The 27,796-nt window shown below is 32.3% G+C and overlaps 1 protein-coding gene across 6 annotated transcripts in view; it reads left to right on the top strand.

Moving 5' to 3' along the window:
* Window positions 1–24,940, top strand: part of LOC143255234 (sprouty-related, EVH1 domain-containing protein 2-like) — a 110,943-nt gene extending 86,003 nt beyond the window's left edge. For 4 of the 6 annotated variants that reach the window (XM_076510577.1, XM_076510588.1, XM_076510593.1 and 1 more), the window contains 4 exons: window positions 4,469–4,649; window positions 9,347–9,515; window positions 16,191–16,249; window positions 18,289–24,940. In XM_076510577.1, coding sequence (XP_076366692.1) covers window positions 4,469–4,649; window positions 9,347–9,515; window positions 16,191–16,249; window positions 18,289–19,221 — 1,342 coding nt within the window. In that variant the 3' untranslated portion in view covers window positions 19,222–24,940. Of the gene's footprint in view, window positions 1–2,039; window positions 2,117–4,468; window positions 4,650–9,346; window positions 9,516–16,190; window positions 16,250–18,288 lie in introns of those variants that run through there. The other 2 variants (XR_013030476.1, XM_076510601.1) reach the window with 2 other exon arrangements.
* The last annotated feature ends 2,856 nt before the right edge of the window (window positions 24,941–27,796 follow it).

Below are 27,796 nucleotides of genomic sequence, written 5' to 3'. Positions count from 1 at the left end.
AACAGATTTTTAGCAAAAAAAATCTGAAAAGTTTATTGCATATTTTTCAAAAATCCTGTTCAACAAAATGATAGAAGATACCATAATTACCTTTGTTACTAAATATAATCTTGGTGGCAAATTGTTCTTGTCTCAGACACTATATGTAAACAATTTTTCCATGTAATAATAACTGTATGTACTACCATTAGGCCTAATAGTTCTAGTTAACAGGTTTTGCAACTACTCCTGTAGCAAACTTGTTATATCTGAAAAAAAAACAACAAATGATGCATATTTTGACTGAGGTGCCAGGTTATTTTGAAATTTTGTTAGGCTTAGTAAGTATGCATGCACTTTACTTTAATGAGTCGTAACCTTGTTTTGTTACAAATTGCTTGCTATACAATGACAAGTTTTTGTTTATCATGAGCCATCTTGGTTCCACCACATGGCCACAACAGATCATGCTTCATATCTCCTATTAGACCTGTATTGCCGTAGAGTTCCTATATTTTTATACCTTAATATTCAGTTATCTTGAACCGAGATAGTTGTATTCCGTATAAATCTCTTTTAACTATTCCTTGTATATTTCTGCACTTTTTTTAAAACTGAGGAACATTCCTGTGTATTCCTTCAGCTTGTTACCTGGTGATGAATCATGAGTGTTGTAGCATGTTATATTTGCATGTTTCTAAGTTAGTTTGTTATGAGTAAGAATACATCTAATTAATTTCAAAGGGTATCTGAAATTAAAATGTTAGCCTTTCTTAAAGGCTGATTTTTTTCTTGTACAGTGGAACCCCTCTAAAGCAGCCACCTTCAGGACTGAGACAAACTGGCCTGATTAGAGGGGTTCCACTGTACACAATTAGGGATTATGTAAACAAAAAAGTGACTGTTATTGAATGACTGCTTTCAAGGGGTGACCAAATCTGAGGGGTGGCTGCTTAGAGGGGTTCCACTGTATTTTTCAACTGGGGCTTGTTTAGTATGTGTTTGTTAGATAAGGATGTATGTTTCATCAATCCTGTACATTTTTGGTAGTCTCAATTCCTCAATACTAAACTAATATACCACATCACAAGAAAAAAATATTTCAAGGCCCTTGGTTGGAGAGAGAGAGAATAGTGATGGATATCAATTTTGTCTGTGATATCAAACACAAAATAGCTTGAAGGTCTTGTATAGACTTTGCAACAAATAAATATCTCAGTTGAAAACCCTGGGTTCTTTTAGTTAAAACAAGTAATTAAATTAAAACATATAATGAACAGATCAATACATGAGTTGGGTTCCATCAACACTAACTGTTTGTAGTTGTTATGATATTCTGCAAGTTTTGACCATCTTACAATATCAGATATAGCACTAGTCAGAATTTTGGAAGAGTGGATTACCATAGATATGATCATCAGTGGGTTGAGAGGTGTGATAGGCCATGTGAAAGTACATTGTCCAATCTGCAAGTCAGAGCTGCAAAAATCTATGTTAAACACAGTTCAGGATGTGAGTTCTTTATATAAAGAAGAACCGCAAAGACAAAGTCAAGTTTCTGACGAAGTACAAAAAGACAGTAAGATTAACTCTTGACAAGAAAAGACAAATAGGAACATTTTGAGGCCAAAAAGAAATCTATATTTGCATATAAAATATCAGGAAGAAAGAAAATAGAAGCTGTAATGATTTATTTAAATTGGCCCAGTGTATTGTTGATCAGATTGAGAAACATATGGAGAAAGTCTTCCAGGAAATGAAGTTGGACCACACTCTTTTGTTTACAAAAATGAGTTTGGAAAAAGTTCAAGAAAAAATAAGAGGTATATGTGTGATTGAATAATATACAGTGGAATGTGTGAAATTCCCATTAATAATAAAAAAAAAAAAAAGTATTAGTAAACTAACATCTTCAGGAAGACAGTGCATCCAGTTATCATAAACAAAACTACAACTACAGATGTTTCTTTTACTGTGTTGTTGAACAGTTTCTTGTTGGGTTTTTGTAATATATTTAATCTTTTTGATGGAATGCTTTTTCTCTTTTCTATGTTATCAAGATTGTACAACATGTGAAATAATGTGTTTTGAAACATTCTAAGAGTGGTGATAATGAAGCTTATTTTTTCAGTATCAGGTAATATAATGTAAGACCTACCATTCTTATAGTTTAATCTTAGCAGTAGCACTTGTCATTACTAAGGAGGGTATTAATATAATTAGAAATGTATCTATTAAACTGGTTTCTTAATATTTGATTCATAAAAATTAATTTCTGTTTTGCTAATTTTAGGTACATGTCTAATTCTTATTCTGTTGAATGAAAGAGCTCCTTACTTAACCAACAAAACTGTAAGCTTGGAAGTAAATGTTTCTATAAATGACTAACAAAGATTTATGTGTGTGTGTGTGTGTGTGTGTGGTGGGATATCCAAATGTATTCCTATGCTAATAACATCCTACCAGCATTCTTCTGCTGTGCCCATGTAAATAAAAATAAATTGATGTGAAAACGTAGCAAAGTAAGATATCAAAACATTATTAATCACACAAACTTTGTACAGAAGCTAGTTTCTCAATATAATTATTATTGCATGGCCACCTACTTTGACAAAACCAAAGACCAATTATAAATACATGCCTATGATCATATGGAAATATCATAATGAACTGGTCAGAAACTAATAAATCTGTTTCCTTTTATACAACAACAAAGGTAGCAAAACATGACATATGTATAACTTCAGAATTATTTACTAGTAATTATACTTCAAAGAAAGTCCATTAATATTCAGTGAACACTGAAAATAATAATGACCAGAATTTACATTAACTGTCACTGCTGTTTGTTCATGTTCCAAGTATTTATTATGTTACTTGTATTTTCTTTGTTTTTGTTACAGTGGTTTATCTATTGCAAACAATAACACAATTATATATAAATTAGTACCATCTTTGATTTACGTTCATTTCAAAATGTTTCAGCAGTAAATGTTTTCATTGTAGTTGTGGTTTTTCTTTTCTTTAATATTTTCTCATTTTGTTGTCCTTTTATCAGTACAATAGATTTTTTTAGTAAACTGCTTTACATCTTCATTTAGATGTCTCCACAGTCAGACATTTTTTGTTATTTTCTCTAGAATTTTGTAGGAAACATTATTTCACCAAGTTAAGTTTTAGCGTTTAAAAGATTATGGGCTCGTATGTTTTTAAACTAATGCTAGATAATATTTGTTACCACAGTAATACTGAAATGTGATTCATAATATTCCTACTTGTACAAGTTTATTCTTATGCTTTATTATCTTTACACAGTTGTTTGTGGCCAAAACTCTTGCATTTAAGGAAAATTTCTGAATTTTAAAATTGACTAAATATACTGTAATGTTTCAGTTAGATGTGGAGCTAAATATTTGAAGTACTTTTGGTGTTTTACAGTAGGTATTACAACACTGTTAGAGTAACAGTTGTGCTGGCAGGAAATGGCTATACATACTTACATTGGTGTGTGCAGTGTTCAAACTTTCACTTACTTATATCTGGCAAATTGAGGATGTTGTGAAGCTCAGAGTGCCACCAGTTGTTACATCATCTTTCTAAAAGTAGGATCATTCAGAACAGTTTTTCATACTTGAGTTCAAAGAAGTACTTGCAAAACTTCAAGCACATCATGATAGGACTCCCTAATATCCATTTTTGACTGCAATGTTAGATAAATCGAGCACAAACCTTCTCAAAATATACTAACATGTACTCATTGGTATACTCAAGGACCCATCCCATCATGAACAGCGAGATATTCCTGGCACAGAGGGTGAATGTTTGGATTTATGTGGAAAGTTTTTGAGAGAAAAAAATAAAAAAATAAGACAAAACAGCTGCAAATTTATATGCATGTACACATAACTAAATTGCTTATGAACAAGTACAAACTAAATCTAATTTAGTGCTCATATTTTAAGAAATGTCTCAAGAGTAGTTTTGAAAAAATGTTAATAGAAAAGTATGAACCTAGTAGTTACTCCTTGCCAAGTTGATCTTATAGTGTAGTTCTTGTTAAATATGTCTATGTGCAATTGAAGGAAGATCTATGTTTTTTTTAGTTTTTTTTCTGCACAGAAGTTCCAAGCAGTGTGAAGTAAGATGACCAGTATACCCAACAAAAGTTGAACCATAGTTCAATGTGATTTTTTAAGGAGGTGGGGAATTTGAAAGCAGTGAAGGTCATTTGGTTAAAGTATTAACCACTGAATCTTCCTTTCCTGATATAATGTTATTGTTTGGGTATTTTTGTTTTTTGTCACATAATATCAATACTAATCTTAAAATTCAAAAACCATATACTCTGTCGATTTGACTGCATGAGACAATTAAGCTAATCTGATTACATTATGTATTATCTAATTTTATAGAACAGCAAGTGTTTCTAGTTTTTTAACTCTTTAACCATATTTTTATAAATTGCCATTTTCCCCTATTTCTCCTTTAGTGGAAACTACCTGGTGCGGGTTCGCGCCCAGGTTATGACCCGGGACGATTCCTCCGGAGGGTGGGTGCCGATGGGAGGAGGCGGCCTCAGCAACGTCTCTGTACGGAAACGGATCATTCCTTCTGAAGACAACCCAAGACATGAGTATTTTATTTATGGCAAAAGGATAGTAGACCAATCAGTAAGTGCAGACATGGTAGTTGATCAGCCAGTAAATGCAGAATCTGTAGTTGATATATCAAGAGTTCTGTCTGATGGACACTTGAAACTGATGTCCATTTATGTACACAAAAGTGATTTACGTGTATTTTTTCCCCCATACATATCCTATACGTTGCTATGATTAACATTCAATCTCAGTAAGTGTACCTTTGGATAAGCAGCTTTTAACCAGTTACTTTAGAATTAAAACTTCATAACTATGAATTGAGAATAAACAACTCTCAACCTGTGCACCAGGAATTAATTGGAACCAGATAATCGAGGTAATTTCCATGTGCTTTTGACTGTGACGTAGTTTTTATAGAAATTGAGTTTTTGTAAGGCATTAACACGTGCTCTTCTGGGTGATATAAATTAAATATGCAATATGCGTGAGTTTCGTGTTTTGTTTTTTGTTGTTGTTTTTGTATTAATGGGGGTTAATGATCTCATACTCATCTGTCGCATAACACGTGGCGGCAAGACTCTGGTTTTTAAGGTTATTATATCAAAGTCATTATGTTTACAACGAAAGCTAGGCGGTGGAGGAGGGAGCTACTTGCGTGGGTTGACTGCAGTGAATAATGCCATAGGACGGGGCTCAAAGTTCATCCTGTTCACTTGAATCATATATTGATCTTTAGGGTTGCTGTGACAACTGTAATTTTTAGGCTAGTTTTGCTTAATTTGCGCTAACTACATATGCTTTTTGTGCGATCTTATCAGTGGAATATGAGAGCTTTTTTTTCCTTTCCACGAATTCTGGCAGTCTTTCGTATAAATAATTGCTCACTTATAAATAAAACATAAAATATCTCTTGCGTAGGCTATATAATCTGTCTGTTTTTATATTTATTAAGGAAATATAAAACAATACTTTGCCCCGTGATAACGCTGATATCCAAAAGAGAACGCTTGTATCTGGAAGAGTGATTACAATCGAGTAGTAAGGATATGTTCCCACAAAATCGAAATGAAATTGTGTTAGAGGCTCTTGGTATTTGTAAAACAGACATTAAACGCCCAGGTACTAGATTTAATTATTTTACAGGTGATAATAATTGTTAGTGTTGTTATGAGAGATCAGTGACTATTGTTGATTATTAGCGTTAACTTGTCACGAAAGAGAAAGAACGATGTTTGAACGTATGGACACGCGACAGCCAGCATTACGATGTATATGTCTGTGTCTGACTGCAAATGCAGGCGCCCATTCATCTTTTCCAAGATTCTCCATTCACAACTTTCTTTCACTGTAGGTCGCTGCAGAGCTGGCGGAAGGGCGTGGCACAGTGTTGTTACTGCTCAAGAGGGCGATTATCATAACGCTAGCATATGCGGGTATTGGCATAAGACAACTACCCCCCACGCACGCACATACACAGCTTGAATTACCAACAAACGTTGCCACGGTAACGACATATTTAGATATACATTCAACTTCCGTTCCCGATCACCTTCAGCAGTTACAGCGAATATTCAACACTACCTCGAGTACATTCCGCCGTGGCCCAGCATGGCCAAGCGTGTTAAGGCGTTCGACTCGTAATCCGAGGGTTGCGGGTTCGAATCACAGTCGCACCAAACATGCTCGCCCTTTCAGCCGTGGGGGCGTTATAATCTGCGGTCAATCCCACTTTTCGTTGGTAAAAGAGTAGCCCAAGAGTTGGTGGTGGGTGGTGATGACTAGCTGCCTTCCCTCTAGTCTTACACTGCTAAATTAGGGACGGCTAGCACAGATAGTCCTCAAGTAGCTTTGTGCAAAATTCAAAACAAACAAACATTTCGCCGTTAGGAAAGGAAAAAAAAACTGATAACATTACTTTATTATATCTCTACCCGTAAAGTTCACCCGATATCACTAGACTAACCAATATTTCCATAGAGGTCATATATCATAATATTAGTCATTACTAATCATTGTAAACTTGCAACATACTTATAAAATTCAAATTTAAAATTAACGAACAAGTAACTCGTGTTTTAAGAATGAACTTTGTTACAGGTGTAAATCTCTTCTCTCTCCCCCCCCCCATTTGCTTTTGTCCCATGCAATTACAAATATTTAAAGAATAGTTCGAATAATAAACTTCTATTAGCATTGTACGTAGCTAGTACTAGAACATTCTCTACTTGATTGTGGGCTAACAATGTCTGTTTTAAACTTTTGGTTTTATAGAGGATGCTATATGGTGTATATCTATCGTTTATTTAATACAAATGCCTACATAATTATTCTCAAACAACAGTATATTATTTTTTTAAAGTTTGGTCAAATTCCTAGAATTTACCAGCTGTGTACCTCTTGCCATGTTCTTGTAGTTTAAGAAAAATGTATTCCACATTGTGTTTCATGTATAATGTGTCAGTTGTAATTCTTGGTGTGGTCATGTAGTTTTATGTTAAGATACGTATACTAAAAATATTTCAAGTTCTAGTTGGTTGTTGTCAGAACTATCCAAAACAAATTTACTAAAAAAAAACAAAATGCTTCTGTGACTATTTATATCCAGCTTTTCTTAGTAAATATTCATGTTGCTTCAGGATGCTTATTTATGAATAAGTATCTGGAAATCATATCTCTGTTCATGAATTAAACAAGTACATAATCTCTTCTGAACGTCATTACTGTGTTATTGACGTCAGTGCTTGCGTTTCTTTCGCCCACATGCTCGTTGTTTTTACTTTTTTTTAACTCGGGTAAAGATTACCAGCACCAGACAGAAGTTGTAAAAATTACTTTTTATATTTGATATTTATCATTGTAAACCTTGTAGGACCAGTTCAGAACCATTGTGTTCAGGCATAATTACCTATAATTTAGAACTAATGGCAAGATGTAGGGCAGGTAGTCAGGAGCCCTTGCTGTTTATTCGGCTGCTCCTTACTGAATAGTTGAATTTACTGTTTATACTGTCTAACAGCTTAAAGTACGGAGTGTATTCAATAACATATCGTAGCGCGAACTATAATCTACATTCAGACACACTAATCGTCAGGCTTTTTCTTTTACTAAAAATTATATGTATTGAATGTCTCTCTGAAGAATGAGTTTCATGTATTTAATTGCAATTTTACTCGGTTATACTCTTCAACTCATTTTAGTATATCTTTAAAATGGTGTATTAGTTGTAACCCGTTTGTTTTTAATTCTAATAAAATACTCTTTATAGCATCGGTTTTTATCAGTAAGTTACGAAATCCAAACATACTTGGTTAATAAGTCTTATTATATTTCATTATGATTTGTAGGCTCACTTTTTTATCCACTGAAATTTTTACACAACATTTAGGTCTTTACAGTATTTTTTTTAAATGTATTTAATTTTAATTTTACTAAACACTGTATTAATTCTAACCTTTAGATAACCGACATACTTTTATATCGTAAACTGCCAATAGGGTCCGTATATTTGCATAATATTAAGTGAGATTTTTTTCCCTGTTCCAGTACTCAAAGGGTAAAAAAAAAAAAATGGATGAAATCACTTGTTTTAAGATACCCATTGGTACAACGGTATGTCTGGGGACTTAGACTGCTAGAAACCGGGGTTTAGAACCCACAGAACACAGATACATTTGTTCTAACTATAAATAAATACATGTTTTACATGCTATATACATAGAAAATAAATTCACATAATGGTATTAATTGTAATATCGATGATATTTGTTGCTAGATTTTTTGTGCGACTTTGGATTATTAGGGGCCCTGTAACCCAAAAAGTAATGGATTCACGAGCAATTTTACTCATAAATATTTTTTAGAAATATGTTTCAAAAACTGATAAGGCCATATTGGTAATTTAGGGTTAGTACTTTATCTTGTCAGACACTGTTAACTGTGGTGTCAACTGGATGTTTTTCTTCAAATTATTATTCGAATACCGGAGAGGAATTCATTTTTATTTTAGTGTTTCTATAAGGCAGAAATATTATAGTCGGTTGGTTGTTATTTACGTAGTAAAGCAAAATGCGGCTGTAATGAGGCCTTTCACTCGATACTAGGTCCCTCAGGCCAGTTGTGTAATGACAGACAAGTGCTATTTATATTCTCAGTTTTCATGAACAACCATTATTACGATGTGAAATAAATTAAGTATAGTTTGATAATAAAAAGATAGATATTTCAACATAAAGAATATTTATATGTATAAAAATGTTTACTATTTTGTAGCATCAGAAAACCCTTGACTACGATATAACGATCTGCGTCACAAAGTTCAAAGTTCCATACATTGGTGAAAAACTCGAAGTTATTGAAAGTAATGTATACTAAAAATGGGAATGTAATTCAATCAGCACATGTCAGTGTAGTCTCGGATAAAAACATCAAAACCCAAATGGCAGTCTTGGTCGCATTGCTAAGTCCAGATACGTCATACCATTGGCTCTTAGTTGAGAAATTAGAAACTCGGTGCATTTCATACTTATTAGGGTTGAATGTGTTTTTAAACTTTGATGATTTATGTGTTTAGTTAATTGGATTTATTTTTTTATAGTTTTAATATGTTATTACCTTGTGTGTGGTACTTTGTAAACGTAACGAATCCACGTTTTGTAGCAAAATATTACTGTGTTTGATAAATTTTCAGTGATTTCTTTTATGCACTGTGAAGCGTTAAGTATTTTACACGATACGAAAGACAACTTTTGGATTTGTTTTGTTTCAAATAGGTTGTCCTCAGCTGTACACTAAAGAAGGACTTTCAGTACAATAGGGTGATGCCAACCTTTTATCACTGGCGGACGGGAAACAAGAAATTTGGCCTCACCTTCCAAACAGCCGCAGATGCCCGTGCCTTTGACAAGGGGGTGCGGCTGGCTGTAAATGACTTCTTTGATGGCAAGTGTTTATTTGTATTTTTAGTTGTGTAATTCTGAAAAACTCAACCAAAACATTTACTGGGGGGGAAGAGCTCAGAAAATAATTAATATAAAACTGTGAACTTTCTTTTAGATATTTGATTTTTTTTTATTGTTTAGGAGTTATTTTTATAATCAAAATATGCCCAGTTATCAAAATTTCTTCCCACATGCTTGTTTTGATCTTCCTGCAATCTAAATCATGAACATATTGCCTGACTTTTATATCATAAGTAATAACACTGATCATATCCACTGCTGGCACCAATTTAAGATATTACTCATTGATTTGCACAATGAGTGAACAGTTATACTGTTTTTTGCAAAACAGTGACCTAGTATATAACGTTAGGTTCATCAACAGTTTAACATAAAGCGATCAAAATTAGTAAACCTGGATACAGAAGGTATCAAATACAAGTTTTGGACTGAAAAACCTAAAGGGAAAAAAAAATGTAAAATAATAAATTTTATCTTAATGGCACTTTTAAGACTTTCATTAATCTGTTTTCTAAGCTGTGAGGATGCTTCTTAATTTTAAATTTAGTGATAACTCTTAAGTTATTGCATTCACAAATTCATATGCTGTCAGTTGTCTGCAGAAGAAATTTCAGTGATATTTTGTGCTAATATTCGATAAGCTTTGTAGACATTATTCTGGAGGGGTCATGTCATTTCTATCCTTTTGTTTTTAATCTAATCTTTCAGATTTAATGGGTTAGATAGCTATATATGTATTTTACTGTACCAGACTATAGTTGCTGAAATAAATGTTATGTAGAACATCTAGACTAGTGAAACATATTTTGTATTCCATTAAGACATCTAATAATCTTTAACGTCATTTGTTGATGTCTTAATACAAATTTCCAGTGAAAATAGTGCATTAGTAGCATAAACTGTGTATTGATTATTATGACAGATATTGTTGTCGAGGCCTTTTGTTCATCGCCAGTTTTTTTAAGCCATTTTTATTGCACCACTCAATAAGGGCAGAAGCATAAGTGAAAAATTTGAACATGGTGTGAGAAATAGTACAGTACTGAAAGTGTATATAATGGGCATTACATATGAAAATTATAATTAAATGCATAAATGATATATTATAAGGTTTATCTTAAAATAGTCCAGTATTCTTAGTGAATCTTCACCTGTTCTGGAAGACATAAAATAACTGAACTTGAAGATTATCTCATAATAGATTTTAACTTGCTTTTTATCCTACCTTTGAAAATATTGAAATAGTGAAAATTTTCTTAGGTAAAAATGATCTTTAGATAATACCACAGTTAATGTGACCAAACTTTTGGTTAAACTATTTAAACAAACCATTTACTTGACAAGAAGTCTTAATGATTTATAACAACCAAACTGGCAGATAGATTTGGTGGTTATTGGAAAACATGAAGTCATGAACAACTTAGACGTGACTAAAAATGAAATTTTTATATTTGATAGAATATGTTCTGGAGCTTATCAGCAGTGGTGAAAGAAATGTAGCATTGTCAGTATTATAGGTCTTTATATGCTTGAACTGTTAAGAAATCAGGCTTCCCTAACTGAATGAGGCTTGTTAACAGTGTTAAAATGGAATGGTAAAGATGCCAGTACATAAGAACTTGGGGGTGGGGTAAATTGATGTTTGACCTGATATGAAATACACTTATTTTACAGACATATTTTAGTGTACAATCAAATTGTGAGTAGAGAGTTTTGCAACAGTGTAATTTTCATTTTTGCTGAGTATAACATACAGCCATTTTTTTTTTTTTAAGTAAGGTACCAACTCATACACCCTATTTTAGTCCCTACTTGTCAAGTAATCTTCTTAATAGTGTATATTATAACTCAGCTGAATGGCTCAGAAGTATGTCTTGTACTGCTAAAAATCAGGTTTTGAACCCTTGGTGGGCATAGCATGGGTTACCCATTGTACTTAACAACAAATAGAAAGTTGGCATGATGTTTTTTGTCAGTAGTGTCTTACAAGTGAAGTTTATTGGAAAGTGGAAGAAATGTTAAAATAAATCATGGTTCTTGGAAGTCTCTATTAGGTAAGTAAAGAATGACATTGATGATGTTATAATTATACAGTACTTCATTTATCATATTTGTTTCATCACAGTTTTAAAGCGCATTCTTGTGAGTTGTTGGTATTTGTGTGATCATACATTGTCAAAGTATCCAAGTGTTCTTCTCAATTTTTTTTTTTTACCTTAAGTGTAACACTTTAAATCATTAACCTATACATGTAATTGTGGAAAGTTACAATGTGCCTGTACTTACAGGTGTTATAATTCCCTTGTTCAAAAACAAAATTACTCCTAAAAGTATGGAGCATCTTTTTTTTTTTTACATTTGGTGTTTATTTCTTTTTTATTGTTCGTTAATATGAGATAAAGTAATTGTAAAGTTTGTTATTTTAAAAAGTGAAAATATGATCTAGTAACAGCTTGGTTGATGTTATACATTACGGTATTGAAATTATCAATATAATAGCATTAGATATAGAGAATAGGAATGAAGTATCATAAATTAACAGTAATAAAATTAGACAACACTCGTTAGACTTAGTTACAGTCATTTTGAACAGATTCTTTAATTAAAAAAACAACCTATATTTTTATTCGAGGAAACTACGTAATATATTTACGTAGTTTCCTAATATTCACCTGTTTAATTCAGGTTCTGTCTAATTTTATCAAAAGTCTTCTGCTCTTATATAACACCGTTGGCCTAGACGTGGGTCGAAGTAGCAGTCATTATGTGTTGTGGTGGGACTGTGTGGAACAGAGAAATGAAAGTATTTTGGCTTGTTAATGCAAGTGTTTTGATGTAATTGTAGGAAAGACATTTAATGTTACTTTCAGAAATGGTATCTTGTAATTTAAAATCGATAAGATAGACGTAAAATCACAATTTAGTTACAGTTGTAACAACGTTCTATATTGTATTTAAATTTAAAATGAAAGACTGTATGAAGTAGGCAAAGCTTACAGAATTTATTCAGATTTCTAGCTTTATGTTTTGCTCTCTGAGTTTGTTTTATTTGTTACAAATGTATACGCAATATATACGCTTGTTTCATCCATTTTTAATGTCCCCGCTTTGCTCTTGTTATTCTTCTTTTTAAATATTGATCTATCTCTGTGTTATTACGGACATGTGAAGTAGCCTTGTCGAATTATAACATCTGTAGTTGCACAGTTCGAATTTTTCCCTAAAACCCGCGCGTGTGTGTATAATGATTACATTCATTGAAGAACTGCAGCAGTGCGACATTTTCTCGAGTGCTTCATTGATTACTTCGTGTAAGTAGGTCGCGTTTCCTTGTCCTAGCGACTTAAAACGAATTATCATCCTCCATTCATAGATTCGAGAAACTAGGGCAGAGTGGGAATTAGTGAAGTGGCGACATCTGCCGGTATTGTTTATCTCAACCTTGTAATGATATACATGTATATATTTATTTATCAAGCTTGTAAATGTCTGATTATAGATATCTATTTTACCTTTATAACATTTGTAACATATTTAACTAGTGTTTCATTATTAAAGTATTGGTGAAACAAAACAACTGGATGAAAAGAAACTTTTTCAGTTGCCTTTATTTGATTTGTCAAATTAATGTTTTAATTAACAAAATGTTGAAAACGTGTTTACATGAATATATTTAAAAAAACAAACAGAATTAGAGAATGCATGAACCACACTTAACCTTTGAAGAAGAAAGCAGTACTTTTCAATGTTCGTGTGTAATCAAACAGTCAGTAATTCTCAGTTGGTTCTTGTTAAACAACTGTAGCCAGCTAAGAAAAGCCAATTACTTTAACACACTATGGCTAGATTTTTTTTATAGTAGGGGGTGGTCTTGAAAAAAATGCTTGTATTGTGTTTTGAGAGCATTGTTAAAAATGTATTTTATTAAAACCCAATGCATCTTAATAGATGACAGTATTTTGGAGGTATATGGAATTTGGATTCCATATTTGGTATTGTTTCTCTGGAAATGTTTGATTATCATCTGATGAAAGATTCACTGTACTGGATAAGTTGTCTAGACAATTAAGTTTTGAAACAAACACTAAACAATATATGTTGTAAAAATAATTTTCATGTATATATATTGTACAGTTGTTTACAAAATTGTTTGAAATTACCTATTATCAATAAGCAGCTCACTGATTCTTCCCTCAACACATTACTTAGCAGAAACAAAAATTGTTGGTCTTATGCTTCTTGTGGATTTGATGAATGTTTTCCATGAATGCTTATACTTCTAAAGTTTTACCTACTTTCTTCAGTGTGTGTGTGTGTGTGTGTGTGTACATTTTATGTTCACATGACTGCCACCTCAGCACAATACCCATATAACTGAGATTTATTTAGGATAACTCAGCACAAGACTGTTATAAGTAACCCTTAAATAACCTTGTGGTTATTAGGCTAAGCCATCCTAATTCTTGATTGCAAGAGTATTGTGACTAGGCAGCATAGAAATAATGTATCTCAATATCTATCTGTCTTTTTGTCTGTTTTTTTATCAATGTGCTTTCTTGTAGATTATTTTCTGCTAACAAGCTAGTAATGGAATCTTTTTTTTAAAGGAACATCTAATTGAAGGGCAGATGTAGTGAACTTTGACTTAGTGTTATATGCCAGACAATATCTTCTGGGCCACTTGCAGAGTTAGCACAATGGGGTATTGGCACATTCAAGGAAGCTCTGCTGAGTCATGCTGACCATGTATATGAAGGATTCAAGCCTTATTTTGACAACAAACATGACTTTCTTTTGTAAGTACCCAAGTATTATAGAAGATGTGACACTGCATACAAAGTTGAGGGAGAAACTCGTAAAAAAAGATTTAGAGAATCAGAAACAAGTGACTCAACAAAAGCAACCTTTGCTGCTAGTGGTATTGCAACATGTTCATGTGTATCAACAAATATAGACTCCAAAACATGTTTTCTGTGTGATAAGAAGAGGGACAACAACAGATGACAAACATCTTATACTTGTGGCTACAGATGTAAGATAATAGTCTATTCAGTGGAAAGTCAGACTTAAATGATGAAACAATTCTTACTAAAATCCAGAGACAAGGAGATGAGAAAATTGGCATGGTTGCTAAAGACTTCATATATCATCACTCTTGTATGACTCACTTTATGAATAATAAACCATCTTCCATTGTGGTATCTGCAAAATTACCAGATCCATATGGATCAGCATTTACTGATCTACTCAGAGGTACCTTATTCCCTTCTCAAACAATTGTAGTCAGCCAAACACACCACTTCTTGTAACTGATTCTATATCAGACGAAACAAGGAGATTTGTAACATTCCTTTATGGGAGTGATAAATTCAACAAAATGGGCCTCCTCAGGCAGCTTCTGTTTCAGTCTTTGTACCAATGATCCTTTTTAAACATAACTATCTGTGTAACCCTCATCTCCTTCCAATTAATAACTTTGAATGACCTTGCCAGTGACAGATTAGAACCAGTTATCATGATAACACTAACCAAACCATTTTGTGCTAAGCCATATTCCTGTAATTGTCTTCAGAACTATAAGAGTGCTAGAGCATTTATTCCTTGTTATTGGAAATGTATGTTTGGGAAAATAGCAAATGTACTCAAATTCCAAACAATAAATTTCCATCAGAGATGGATAATGACTAAGGAATTGTATGTGGGTTTGTGTGTGTGTGTATGATTATATGCTTTCATAATTTGAAAAAAAACAGTATACTTTTAGTTGTTTGTACTGTTTTGAAATTTTACTTAAGTTAAATGTGGTGGCCCTTTTATTGTATGTACCCATACATTTACATACTTTAATTAAAATGTCAAACTTATTGATCACAAATGTGTTGAAACAATGTACTGAGTGCCATTATGTATGATGATGCAATGATATCTAAAAGACCCATGAAACTGTATGATATCTTTAGATGTTTTGATTGTTTGCTGTCTTATCTTGCCAAAAATACCAGTTTTGGAGATATATTTATAGGTTAATGCTACATTTTGAGCTATAACATTCAAAGACAAGATAATGTTTTCTGTTAACATTGGTTTTCTGAAACTGTACATATTTTCAAAAATTTATATCAAAGTATGCCTTTTTGGATCCTTTTTTGTGGGGGCAGGGTTGCCTTGCTCCCTGACTGATAGTTATGACTTTTAGCAATATTTAAATAAAAACAAAAGATAATTGAATCAAATATACTTCATTCTTTTCTTTAATCAAATGCATCTAATTATTTATATTTACATAAATAAATATATAGATACACACACAACAAAAAAAAGTAAAAATAAGGTCATTACAAGATTTTCATTAAAAACAAATGGTTTCCAGTTGATATTGTCCCTGTAGTAGATAAATTGAAAGAATCAAATACTTTATATTTCTGTTTAATTCATTGAATAGTGGAATTTATTTCTTGTGTGTTTACATTTAAAATATTAATCGGAATTGATTGTTGGATGTAAAATTTAAATTACCATTTATGTTTAGTGTCTAAGGTACAACTGTACAATAAAGTTTATAAAATAAGGGGCATATTTCTAAAATAGTAACTTTTTATTTAAGATAATTTTCATGCTTAGAAAAGCTACAATTACTTGTTTACTTCTTCTTCAGGGACTGGTGAATCATCTCGTATTTATGAAACAGATCTTGGGGATGATGAAGTGTTTATGGTTAGTAAATCTATCATGCATTGATATGAAATTAAGTAACCAAACTCATAAATTACTGCAGGATAATGAACATTTAGGAAATCAATTATTTCTCATCAAATATGTAGAATATTGAATTTACTTATACAGTTACTGCTCATGCTGTCTTGTCAAAGTTATAAAAAGAACCTTTACAAAATATTCACACTGTCATCGTTTTCTTCACAAACATCAGTTTTCAAGTCTTGTAAAGTAAAAACAAAAGCAAACATCTTATGTAAATACATACTAGTGTATTGGTTAATGTTTATACTATCATCTTTAACTCCATAAATTACATCCATTTTTAAGTTTAAGAAAGTAAAACAGACTGCATCTTACACTTATCAGTCTCAGTTTTCTTCATGCATATATTGAACTAACTATTATAAAGATGAAATCAAATACTGATTTTGGAAAGCTTTAAAAATAACATGTTTCAAAATATTTCTTAAAGAGTTTTGGAAAAACATCAATCATACATTTTGGTAAAAAAAATTGTTTTTGCTATTTCTGTTGTATTTAATTTCATATATATATCTGAACTGTCATAGTTCACCATAAAAAGTTATTTGATATTTAGTGTGTATTACATATTTATCTTTGATGCTAATGGCAATTTTTCTTTCATATAATATCACACAACTCTCCAACATAATTATTTTTGGATTTTCCAAAACAGTCTTATTTTATTTTTTAAACTTTCCCATTGTTTATGCTTTAATTATATGTGCATTTAAATGTTAAAATTTAGAAAATCTTCTGTCAAAAATTTTTGACTGACAAATGATTTGTATAAAATGTAAATGTTATGACTGAAACAGTTGGGCAGTACACACAACCCAGTTGGGCAGTACACACAACCCAGTTGGGCAGTACACACAACCCAGTTGGGCAGTACACACAACCCAGTTGGGCAGTACACACAACCATGATATGTAGCTTTGAAATACAAGAAAAGGGCACCAGATTTTTTTGGTTGGTTAATCATGTGAATTTTGTTTAAAAAAACACACACTATATTTCAGACTTGTTAATTTCATCATATAGGTCATATATAAGCATAAATGTATACAGAAGCATAGAAGGCTTGTATTTTACAGGTAAATCCTATATTGCTTACTTTGTCAGAACATGGCTGATAAATGTAGCAAAAAAACCTAAGGTACCTCAGTATATGATCAGATTTATACAGATTTCTTGTAACATTATACTTTTTTTTTTTTTTTTTGGTAAGTGGTTATTCATTTTCAGTGTAAAACATAAATTAATACTAGGAGATAGAAATGAGTTATCTGTACCCTGTAATTTTTTTTTTTTTTTATAATTTACTTTGGATTAATTGTACCATCTGACCATTACCATTTAGGGTTCCAAAGTTTAGTACAGCAATGGAAAGCATGCTTGTTGCCTACACAAAAGGAATCATGAGACAATTTTCAGAACTATATATCTATAACTAACATATAAATGAACAATTTCATATGAAGTGAAAATGTTCTCAGAAAATGTCATGGTCAGCAAATTGCAATATGTAACTTAACAGAATTTTAGTGAAATGTTTGGTCACATAAAAGATCCTGCTGTTTTGTTACATATAGCTTTGTAGTTGTGTTTTCACTGCATAGAATGAACTAATTTATCTTTCATCTTTTCAGCTGCAGTTTTATATTTTTCATTGATAAGCATTAAATCATTTCAAAAATTGTTCCTCAAGTTAAATAATTTTCTTTTAGCAGAGAATTGTAATAGATACCTAAAAAGTTTTTATTTATTCAGTAGTGCAGCACTCTTGGGTTTAAATGTGGATGTGCTTCAAGTTACATTTTCTCCTTTAAATGTAATACCTTTTTATTCATTTGTTGTGTACATTTTTGCTATAACTTGCCTCTAGTTATATTCTTTCTTGTTTACATTTTTGTTTTCCTGGTTAACTGTTAAATTAACTTCCTTTCTGCTAGATAATTTTATAGCTGAAAATGGCTGTCTTTTTACATATATTTGTGGTGTACTTTTGCTAGACACTGGACCTGCCTGTAGATTCTCGCTCCTCTTCTGGATCCAGTACAGCCAGTGGGAGTATCCCGGGGTTCTTGAGACCTTCCTCTACCACAACTAGTATTACAGGAGACTTGCTGACCTCTGCATCACCACCCTTTACACACCCTCATGCTAACCACCACTATCTACATAGAATACATTATATCCGCCCTGCTCGGACTGTAGGAGGGTCCACCAGTGGCAATAGTGGCGTGGGAACAGCTGGAGGAAGTGGCAGTCATCCAGGAGACAAAGGACACATAGAAGAAATATGGAAAAAAGACAAAACTAAAACATTTTACAAAGAACAAATGTTTTTTGACAGTGATAAGATAGAAACAATCCCCACTGAACCCTACTCTTATGTACAGTTTGCTAAAGATAAGCCATCTAGGACTGAGCATGAATATTCTTACCCTGTAATGGACTCCTTTAGGCTTGGAAAACGGGACTCGATAAACAGTTTGAAAAAACATCAAAATATAATTGCCACACAACCTCCTTTGCTGCCAACAAAGTGTAAGAAAAAGAAAGACAGGCGTAAAGAAACCAGGAAACAATCGCCACTTACTAGGATTCATTGTCGTTATTGTCAGGAGATGTATAATGAGGAAGACAACAGACGAGGTAGTTGCGAGTATGCTCCAGATGGTGTGTTGTCTTGTATCAATGCTACAACCTGTATTTCATGTGCCCAGTGTATGCTGTATCACTGTATGTCAGATGCTGAGGGTGACTTCAATCATCATCCTTGCTCTTGTGACAACTCGGATAACCAGTGTCGTCGTCGCTGGTTTGGTTTGGCTCTTCTCTCACTCTTTGTACCGTGTCTGTGGTGCTATATACCTCTTCAAGCCTGCCATCATTGTGGTGTTCGATGTAACCTCTGTGGAGGCAAGCATGACGCTGCCTAGTTTACCATCATGTCAGCCACTGTGAATAATAGAAAAGATAAGCATATCTATAAGGTAATGATACACTAACATGTTGAGTGTGCATGCATGTTTAGGTGTGTATGTATATTGAAATTCAGAAGAGTGTTTTGAAGTTTTCTTCTAAGAAGCGACATTTACATAGTTGTTTCAGTTTTGTTTTTAGTCGATAAGAAGAGAGACTTTTTCCAGTAGGTCACTGCTGTAAAAGTAAAAGCAAGTGATTTTTGACAAACATATATCTTCAGCTGGCATTTTCTTTTAAGTTACCCTGCCAGCTTTTGTTTTTTCTCTAACAGAAGCCATGGATAGAAGACTAAACTTGCATACCACTAATAGGTTCATATGTCAGCAACCTATAAAAATATTCCTAGCTTCAATAGTTTTAAAATACCATAGGAGAGATTATTCCTAACTTCATCACAAGTCTTAAAAAATCACCTAAGATTACTGGTCTGAAACATACCACAGAAAAGGTTATGCTTAATTCCATGACAAATCTCAGATATACTGTATGCATTGTTCTCAGACACAGTAAATCTAAATTTATGTAAGCATTTGTTTGCAGAAAGTCTGGATAGTTGAACCTGTCATGCAAGAAGTGGAGATGAAACTAGAACACTGGTGCTATGATTGCTTGTGTGTGTTTTTGGAGTGGCACACACTGGTGCTCTGAGTGTTTCTTCCTGACAGTCTCCATCATTTTAAAGTTTTGTTTTGTTTTCTTGTACTGTGCATTTACTTGACCTAGCCACTGAAGTCATTCAGAAGTTGGCTTATTTTTATTAACTGCACCGTGAATAAACTTGCCAAATCTGTTTGCAAAGTCTCTAGTTTAATAAGTTTGTCTACTCGCACTTCTTGACCAAGCACTGTTGACAGAACAAAAAATGTAACTTTGTTACATATGATAAACTTTTTAAAAGTATGTTAGAACTGTTAGTTTCTGACTAGAGTATTAAAGCAAGCCAACATAATAAATGTAGTTTTTTAATAATTTAGAAAAGCAGGAAGAGACTTAGTGGTAAATATGACATAATCTCCACTAAATGAAAACTGCTTTCATAAAGGTTTTGTGTGTTGTCATTTGGTGTAAATTAAGTGTAATCTAATTTTAAAGCTTATTGTTTTTAGTCAAGTAATATATTTAGTTACTTACTAGATGCACAACAGAGAAAAGTTCCATTTGATGAATGAGTAAATATGAGGTTATGGTAAGAATATTTTGTGATGAATTAATAATAAAAAAAAAAAAAAATCTATTAGGAGATGATTGCTATGACAACTTACTCCTTCAAGTGATACAGTGCAGTGAACGAGGGTTAAAACATTAGCTAGCTGCTATTTTTATAAAATATTGTATATAGCTTTGTGGTCATGACAAGGGCCATATTGAAATCAAAGTACACAATCATAGGCATTAAAAGCTAGATATGATTTTATTCTGTTTAACATAAAGTATTTTTATGACCAGCTACCTTTCAGTATAGACAGCAGTGTCAAAAGAATCAGCTTGAGTAATGCTTTAGCCCATCATACAGTTATTACAACTCAGTCTTGTTATGTGGCTGTTAAAATTTCATCTGACTTTACTTACATATGTTTTTATTTCTGTGTTTTTAACTTTTCCCTCAAATGACGCATAGAGATATCTGTCTGTCAAGTTTCAAAAGTTGCCTGTGCCTTATGTTTTTGTCTGCATTTTTCCCATGTGATTTTGTATATATAATAAGCTTTCTGAAAGAATGTTTTCTTCTACAGTAAATCTAAACTTGTATTCTGTTTTAGAAAGTTGAAGTGCTTCCTGCAGTATTTCTTATTACAATTAGCAACAAATTTGTGAATTCTGATCATTAACCTATTCCCTCACTACCCTAAATTACCAGTCATTTTGCATGTATTTGCTGATAATGTGTGTTTACAACACAATGTTTTAACCACTTCTTTTACTAGTACCAAAAAAATTTGATATTTTACAATATAAAATTATTAAAAGATGTGAATTTATAATATATGTTTAAAATTGAATACTTAGTTTTTTGACTTTTTACCATAACTGTTTTCTTTTATAAGGAATAATACATTTTGGTTTCACCTAAGTTGCAAACATTCTAAATTCTTCAATAGATGTTGTGAAAGATAGTATGATCGTAATGGAAATTTTAGAACTGTTTCATGAAGCAAGAAGTGCCTGAAGCCCATTTTCTGTAAGTTACTCAAATGTCGTCCTACAGCCCAATAATATAATGTTACAAAGTTTAAATTCAAACTTAATTTTATGGAATACAACATTCTTAGGTTTGAATATTTCTTTAAATCCTGTATATAAATTAAATTCTTTAAATTGCAATTTACCTCATCTTTTTGACTGACATCTTCGTTCTTTGTTATTTAGGTAATAATACACAGTTCTTATGAAACCTTGTGTGTGACGAGTTGGCGACTACATTAGTCACATCAAATTCCATAATACAGTTTGTGGACTTGTAATTTTTGTGTGTTTTTAGTTCTAGTGTGATTTATGGTGTTCATGTAATATGTTTTGTGCTAGTTATTGTTTTTAGACCATATTTTAGCTGACTCTAGTCTTTAATAATGAAAGATAGAGGGACGTATTAGGCACCTACTTGCCTAGAAGCAAGTGTGATACACCAGACAGCTTCTGGATCTTACTGTTATGAACTAGTGAATTTAAATGTCAGCATGTTCTTTTCTAAATATGAAATGCTGAGTGAGGTCTTCATAAATAACTCCTTTACATATTTAACTGAAACTACAAAACTTGAAATGAGTTTTACTTTTGTTGATAAAATCCCTCCTTTTTTAAACAAGTTTTATACTTTTACACTTTTTTTTTTACCACAGAAAATCTTGTGTGTAATATTTATGTCAGTGAACTTCTACAACTTTGGATGTATTATGAAGAAGAAAGTTTTACTTTAGGCTAATGTTTCAGTGCATTAGCCTTGTTTACAGTATTTTGAATTGTTAGTTATAAAACTTGTATATAAAAACCTTTAATAGAAAAAAGAGACTATGTGAACATTTTGAACTTTTTTTGTTTTTCAGAATCTGATAAACTAAATTAAAAAATTATATTCAAAAGTTGAAAAGTACATGAGAAAAATATGTCTCCTATTCAAGAATAAAATTGTACAACATTTACTGACATTCTTTGCATGTTTTTTTCCCTTAAGAAAATGTCATCTCAGACTTTATTTATGCTATTTGTGTTTGTACTATTCTCTCTCCAGGATTAATCTTGGTTGTTCTCAGATAAGTTGTAGATTGAAGCAGCTGATCAGATAAAACTGTTGTTTTCTTAGTTTAGAAACTATTTAAGACTTAAAGTATTGTTGGAACTGTGTAATGTATATATGTTATACTATAGTCAACAAATTATTATTACAGTTTATCACAAGTTTGTTGCTCATGTTAACCAATGCTATTTAGAAAATGAGGAAATGAAACATGAAAATCTCTATTTTACTCCCTTTCCCAGCAAGGTTCGATGAACTTTCTTCATTATCTAGTTTCAGTGGGTTTTAAGTCTTAGTGTTGTTGATAACAATGGTAAAAAACATACTCCAAGGAAAAATATTTTCTCTTGTGCTTTAAATTGCATCTATTTCCATATGTTTATACATTGGAACCTTAGAAATGAATGTGTGACCTTTGGATGTGTCTGTGAATTCAGATAATTTGGTTATTTTATTCACAATATGGCGTAGATATATAAAGATGTTGAAGTGTACTTGTTAAAAATGTATTACAAATTATATAAGTAACATGACACCTCCATTTAATTAGTTGGTTTTATTGTTTAAAAAATTAACAAAGCATTTGATATCAAAGACAAACATTATTACTTTCATGATGTTAGAAAAACACAAGCTCAAGAAGTCTTGATAGAAATTAGTAAAAACCCTATAACCTGAGCATTTTGAAAAATTGGACCTTTTGAAAGTGCTCAGGTTATAGGGTTTTTATTCATTTCTATCAGGCATTATAATTTAAGTGAAATCTGTCGTAAGTTTTTTTTTATACTATTTTACACATTTTTTTTTAGTATCTGCAATACTTGAGAATAAGTGGCTGCTCTATAAATGCTACATTATTTGACAGGATAAAAAAGTTTGATAGATAAAACCCAAAAGAAAACCCTGTTAGGTCACCCAACATGATACCTAATCACATGTGGCACATTTGATCCTGTAGCTTATGAGTGAGGTATGAACACAAGGCCAGAAACACAAAATCCAATATCAAGGTCAAATTCATTAACCCTGTAAATCTCTTCCTAAATTTCATGTCTTGGTGGCCTTCCAGGCACATTTTAACACCCTTTGATAAGGAGGTAATACTATAGATAGGACCACCCCAAGCCTGCTAATTTTTGGTTTGGCTTGCTTTAAAACTGTGGTAGGAGTTCACTGTCAAACACATGGTGTGAATTTAAAGAGATAATAAACTCCTATGAAGATTATTTGTTTTTTTACTGAATTTGTTTTCATATTGCTTTAAGTTCCATAAACTTTTAAGCTAAGCCAACTGGTACATCCATGTGTTATTAGACTAATATCTTAGAACATTTATTACCAGGGCTTATTAATAGAAATGAATGTGCATCACCAGTTGGTAACTGTATAATCATTTGGAGTTATTGGATTGCTTCATAGAAACTAAGTAACTAGGGTGAGCCTTGCAAACTTGTATTATCATTTATTGTAAGTTATGGTAGGTGATGATAAACATTTTGCATTATGAAATTTGTATAAAAATGGTTGTTGTTTTTCCTTATGTAATTTGTTTGTTTTGTAGTGGCCAGTTTCAATCAGTGCAGTTTGGTGTTATTCCTAAACCACTGCCATGATAGATCAAGTGTACATTATATGATAGCTTCAGCAAGCTGCTCTTTGTTACACATTTGTACAGTACCAAATATTTGCATGTTTCTGTTTGTAGGGTAGTTGTACAGTGTTTTTGTATATTGTAAAATTGCTTTGTAAAATGTTCAGGCTTGCTTGCTTATGTACTCAATCATTGACTTGAACATCCTCTTTTCAAATAATCACCCAACAGCCTTTGGGTGCTGACTGGCAAGACCATACAGATACAGTGTTTGAATGTTAATATTTCTATAAGAGTGCTACTACATGAAGTCTGCATCAATTTTGTGCCAGTTCTACCCAAGAAAGCTGAAATTCTTCAGAGATCTAAGCATGTGATAGGAAGAATTTATCTTTGGCAGCTACTGTATTGCTCATCATCCACATTTTATACCCAAACTGTTGAAGTGTATATATATTTTAGTCAGTAAAAGTTATAAGAATGTTACTGTTCTTGTTTCAATTTCAATGTTTTCATGCTAAGAGTATCACTCACTATTTGGTATTGTATATTAATAATTATTTAACAAGTTCATGGTCACAAAAAATCCTAAATTCTACCTGAGGCAGGTTGACAGTGATGATGATTTCAACCAACCTAGCATTTGTAAACACCAGTTATTAATTTTACTCTGGAATCACAGGATGATTGTAGCCTGTGGTTGACCATGAGCATGTTAAATGGCAAAAGTTATCTGCTGTAATATAGCCAGTCTGTGTTCTCTTGTTAAAATTACCTGCCACACTTACTGGCATTCTGAACTTTTATGGAATCATCTTTGTTGACCAAAATAAATGAAATACTCTTACAAGCTTGTGAGAAGTGTTCTTTGTTTTGAAGGATGAACAATTCACACACATTTACTAAATATTTACATGTAAATTGAAAAAAAAATATCTGTACAATCTGGTAAAACAATTATAATCTACAAGTTCTGAAGCACATAAAAACAAGTAATAAACTGCTGCTTGAGTGCTTGTAACATTTTCCGTCATGGCTATTTTAGCACACCAAACATACTATGGTATGAACATGTTTTGTAGTCAATATGAGATAAACCTATTCACTGGATAGGTGAAGTGAATAAAAGGTGTCATTGGCTAATGTTTGATTCTTTTCACTATGATATAGGTCCAGCTTATCTCTCTCTGGTTAACTTGTGTTCAGGGTTACTGATGAAGATTTGAATTTTTCAAAACTAGTATAACCTAACAACATACTGATCAAAGCGTATATTGAACTGTACATACTTGAATTTAGGCTTTGACATTAAACTATTTTCAGAATACTAAGTTTATTTACGATTTAACACATTTTACTGAAGTTTTTTGTTTTATTTTTTTAAATTTGTATGCTCTCTATTTTCAAGTTCATTCGTTTTGTCCATCTAATATGCAGTAACTTATCCCTTTTAAACCTGTTTTTATCGTGTGACTGTTTTAATAATTACAACGCTAAAATCAGGGGTTCGATTCCCCTCGGTGGGCTGAGCAGATAGCCCGCTGTGGCTTTGCTATAAGAAAAAACACACACACTGTTTTAATAAATTGCATTTCGGTTTAGATGTTTAATTAGTAGTAATGTAGTTCTAGATAGTTTATTCAAATGTAGTGTGTTAGGAGAGATTTAATCAAGAATAATATAGTTTATTGGAGCTAAAAGAATAGATATTTGTAAGTACATTAAGTATTTAAGTGGTAAAGCAGTTGTTATAACGTGGTTTTGTCGATCACAGAACCCTAACACTATGTTAATTGCATAAGAAAATAAAAATGCAATCAATATTTCAGTAATCTCATTAATTCTTGCTGAGACTTCGTGCATTTTTATATAGAAAATGAGTTATTTCATCTATGATTTTGTGCGTATTGATTCATTATATTTAGTGTTGTGACAAACAAATACACTGAGTTATTCATCATGCAGTAATACACGGGTATTATTGAAAGGGGGCCGTGCATCAATTCCATTTCAGTGTCGCGAATCCCCAAATGGTGTTTTGAAAAATCATAATAGAAAACTATGACCGATATAATACTGAAACGCCAAATATTTTCTGAGCCGGATATATTTTTAGTACCGAAGGAATCCTCTGATACGTGTATCAATATACAATTTTTAACTTTATAAGCCGTCAGACTTTCCGCTGAGGTCCTGCAACATTAAAATCCCTACTTGATTCGCCGCAGAAAACAGAACGCAGATTGTCCATTGTACAAAGTTTGCAGTAAAATCAAAACTTGTCATCTCCCTGTTTGTGGATGGCTGATCGGATTCCATCTTAAGATCAGTGGTTGTGTGATTTCCTACTTTTGATACATTAAAAGTAAACGTTTTTGCTGGAGAAACAATGCAATTATGTAAATAGAAAAAAATCGCTCAAGTCAGTTATAGCATACTATTAAACCACTAACTTTTTAAATAACTAACTATAATACTTAATAGTTTTATTTATCACTTTCTCTAATCATATTTATTGTGCTTCACAGTTGACTTTGTTCTCCGTGGTTTTCTACCTTTAGTTATAACATTGTTTCCATAATATTAATATCTGTAATCTGAAATACTTGCTTATGAAAATTTTCTTTATCTGCTTGATTAAATCGTTCATAAATGAAATGAATGCATGGATAGTGGAATTCGAAACGTAATCATAAGTTTCCTTTTATATCTCACCGAGTGGCAAAGTGGTACGTCTATGTACTCACAACATTATAAAGTGGTTTCGATACCGGCGGAGAGCAGAGCACAGATAGCGCATTGTATAGTTTTTGCTTAACTACAAAGAAACTATTTATGTATATATAAACTTCAAAAAAATATTATGACTGAAATAATCTACCTCAAACAGTTTTTCAACGTATATTGTATTCTACAGTGATATATCGATTTTTAAAAAATGTGTTGGGTATTTTCAAACCTGTTTTAAAACTAATGTCTGTAGAAGGATGGAACAACCAATCATCACCAGCAACTCAACCACACAACATTATTTATTGTCACTTTTACAACGTATAGCGTGTTCAGCGTTATAACATGGACTTTGAACCTTTCAGTCCACAGCTGCTTTGGAGAGAGATTAATATATCCAATTTTAAAGATTCTATATAGAATAATTAAAACTAATGTAGTAAGTCATTCAAGAGTTATCGTTAAAGCATAATATACATAATAAAAAACTTAAGGGGAAAGTAACCCCTTATGCCATGAATATTCAGAAGCGGAGCACAAGTTTACACACAGACCCATAAGGAATGTTTGAAAGCAGAGGTAATGCATCTGTTAAAGACTGTTAAACATTCAATTCGTTCCACCGTTTATGTGAGCATATTAACAATTCCTGTCCTTGAAGTACAAATTTGAAATGAAACAAGGGTTGCTAAAGTGTGTGTTTACTTATAGCAAAGTCACATCTGCTATTTGCCGAGCCCTCCAAGAGGAATCGAGCCCCGGATTTTAGCGTTGTATACTAAAGTGAAATAAACATCTAAAACGCAATATGTTAAACTGAAAATCTCAAAGTATTAAGGAAGTTAAATTTTATTTCAGCAAAGACATTTGCTCCTCACACCAAACATGCTCGCCCTTTCAACCGTGGGGGCATTAAATGTGACGGTCAATCCCATTATTTGTTGGTAAAAGAGTAGCCCAAGAGTTGGCCGTGGGT

This window comes from Tachypleus tridentatus, chromosome 1 (genome assembly GCF_004210375.1).
Source record: "Tachypleus tridentatus isolate NWPU-2018 chromosome 1, ASM421037v1, whole genome shotgun sequence".
Taxonomy (NCBI): domain Eukaryota; kingdom Metazoa; phylum Arthropoda; class Merostomata; order Xiphosura; family Limulidae; genus Tachypleus; species Tachypleus tridentatus.
This window is presented reverse-complemented; position numbering and strand designations above follow the sequence as displayed.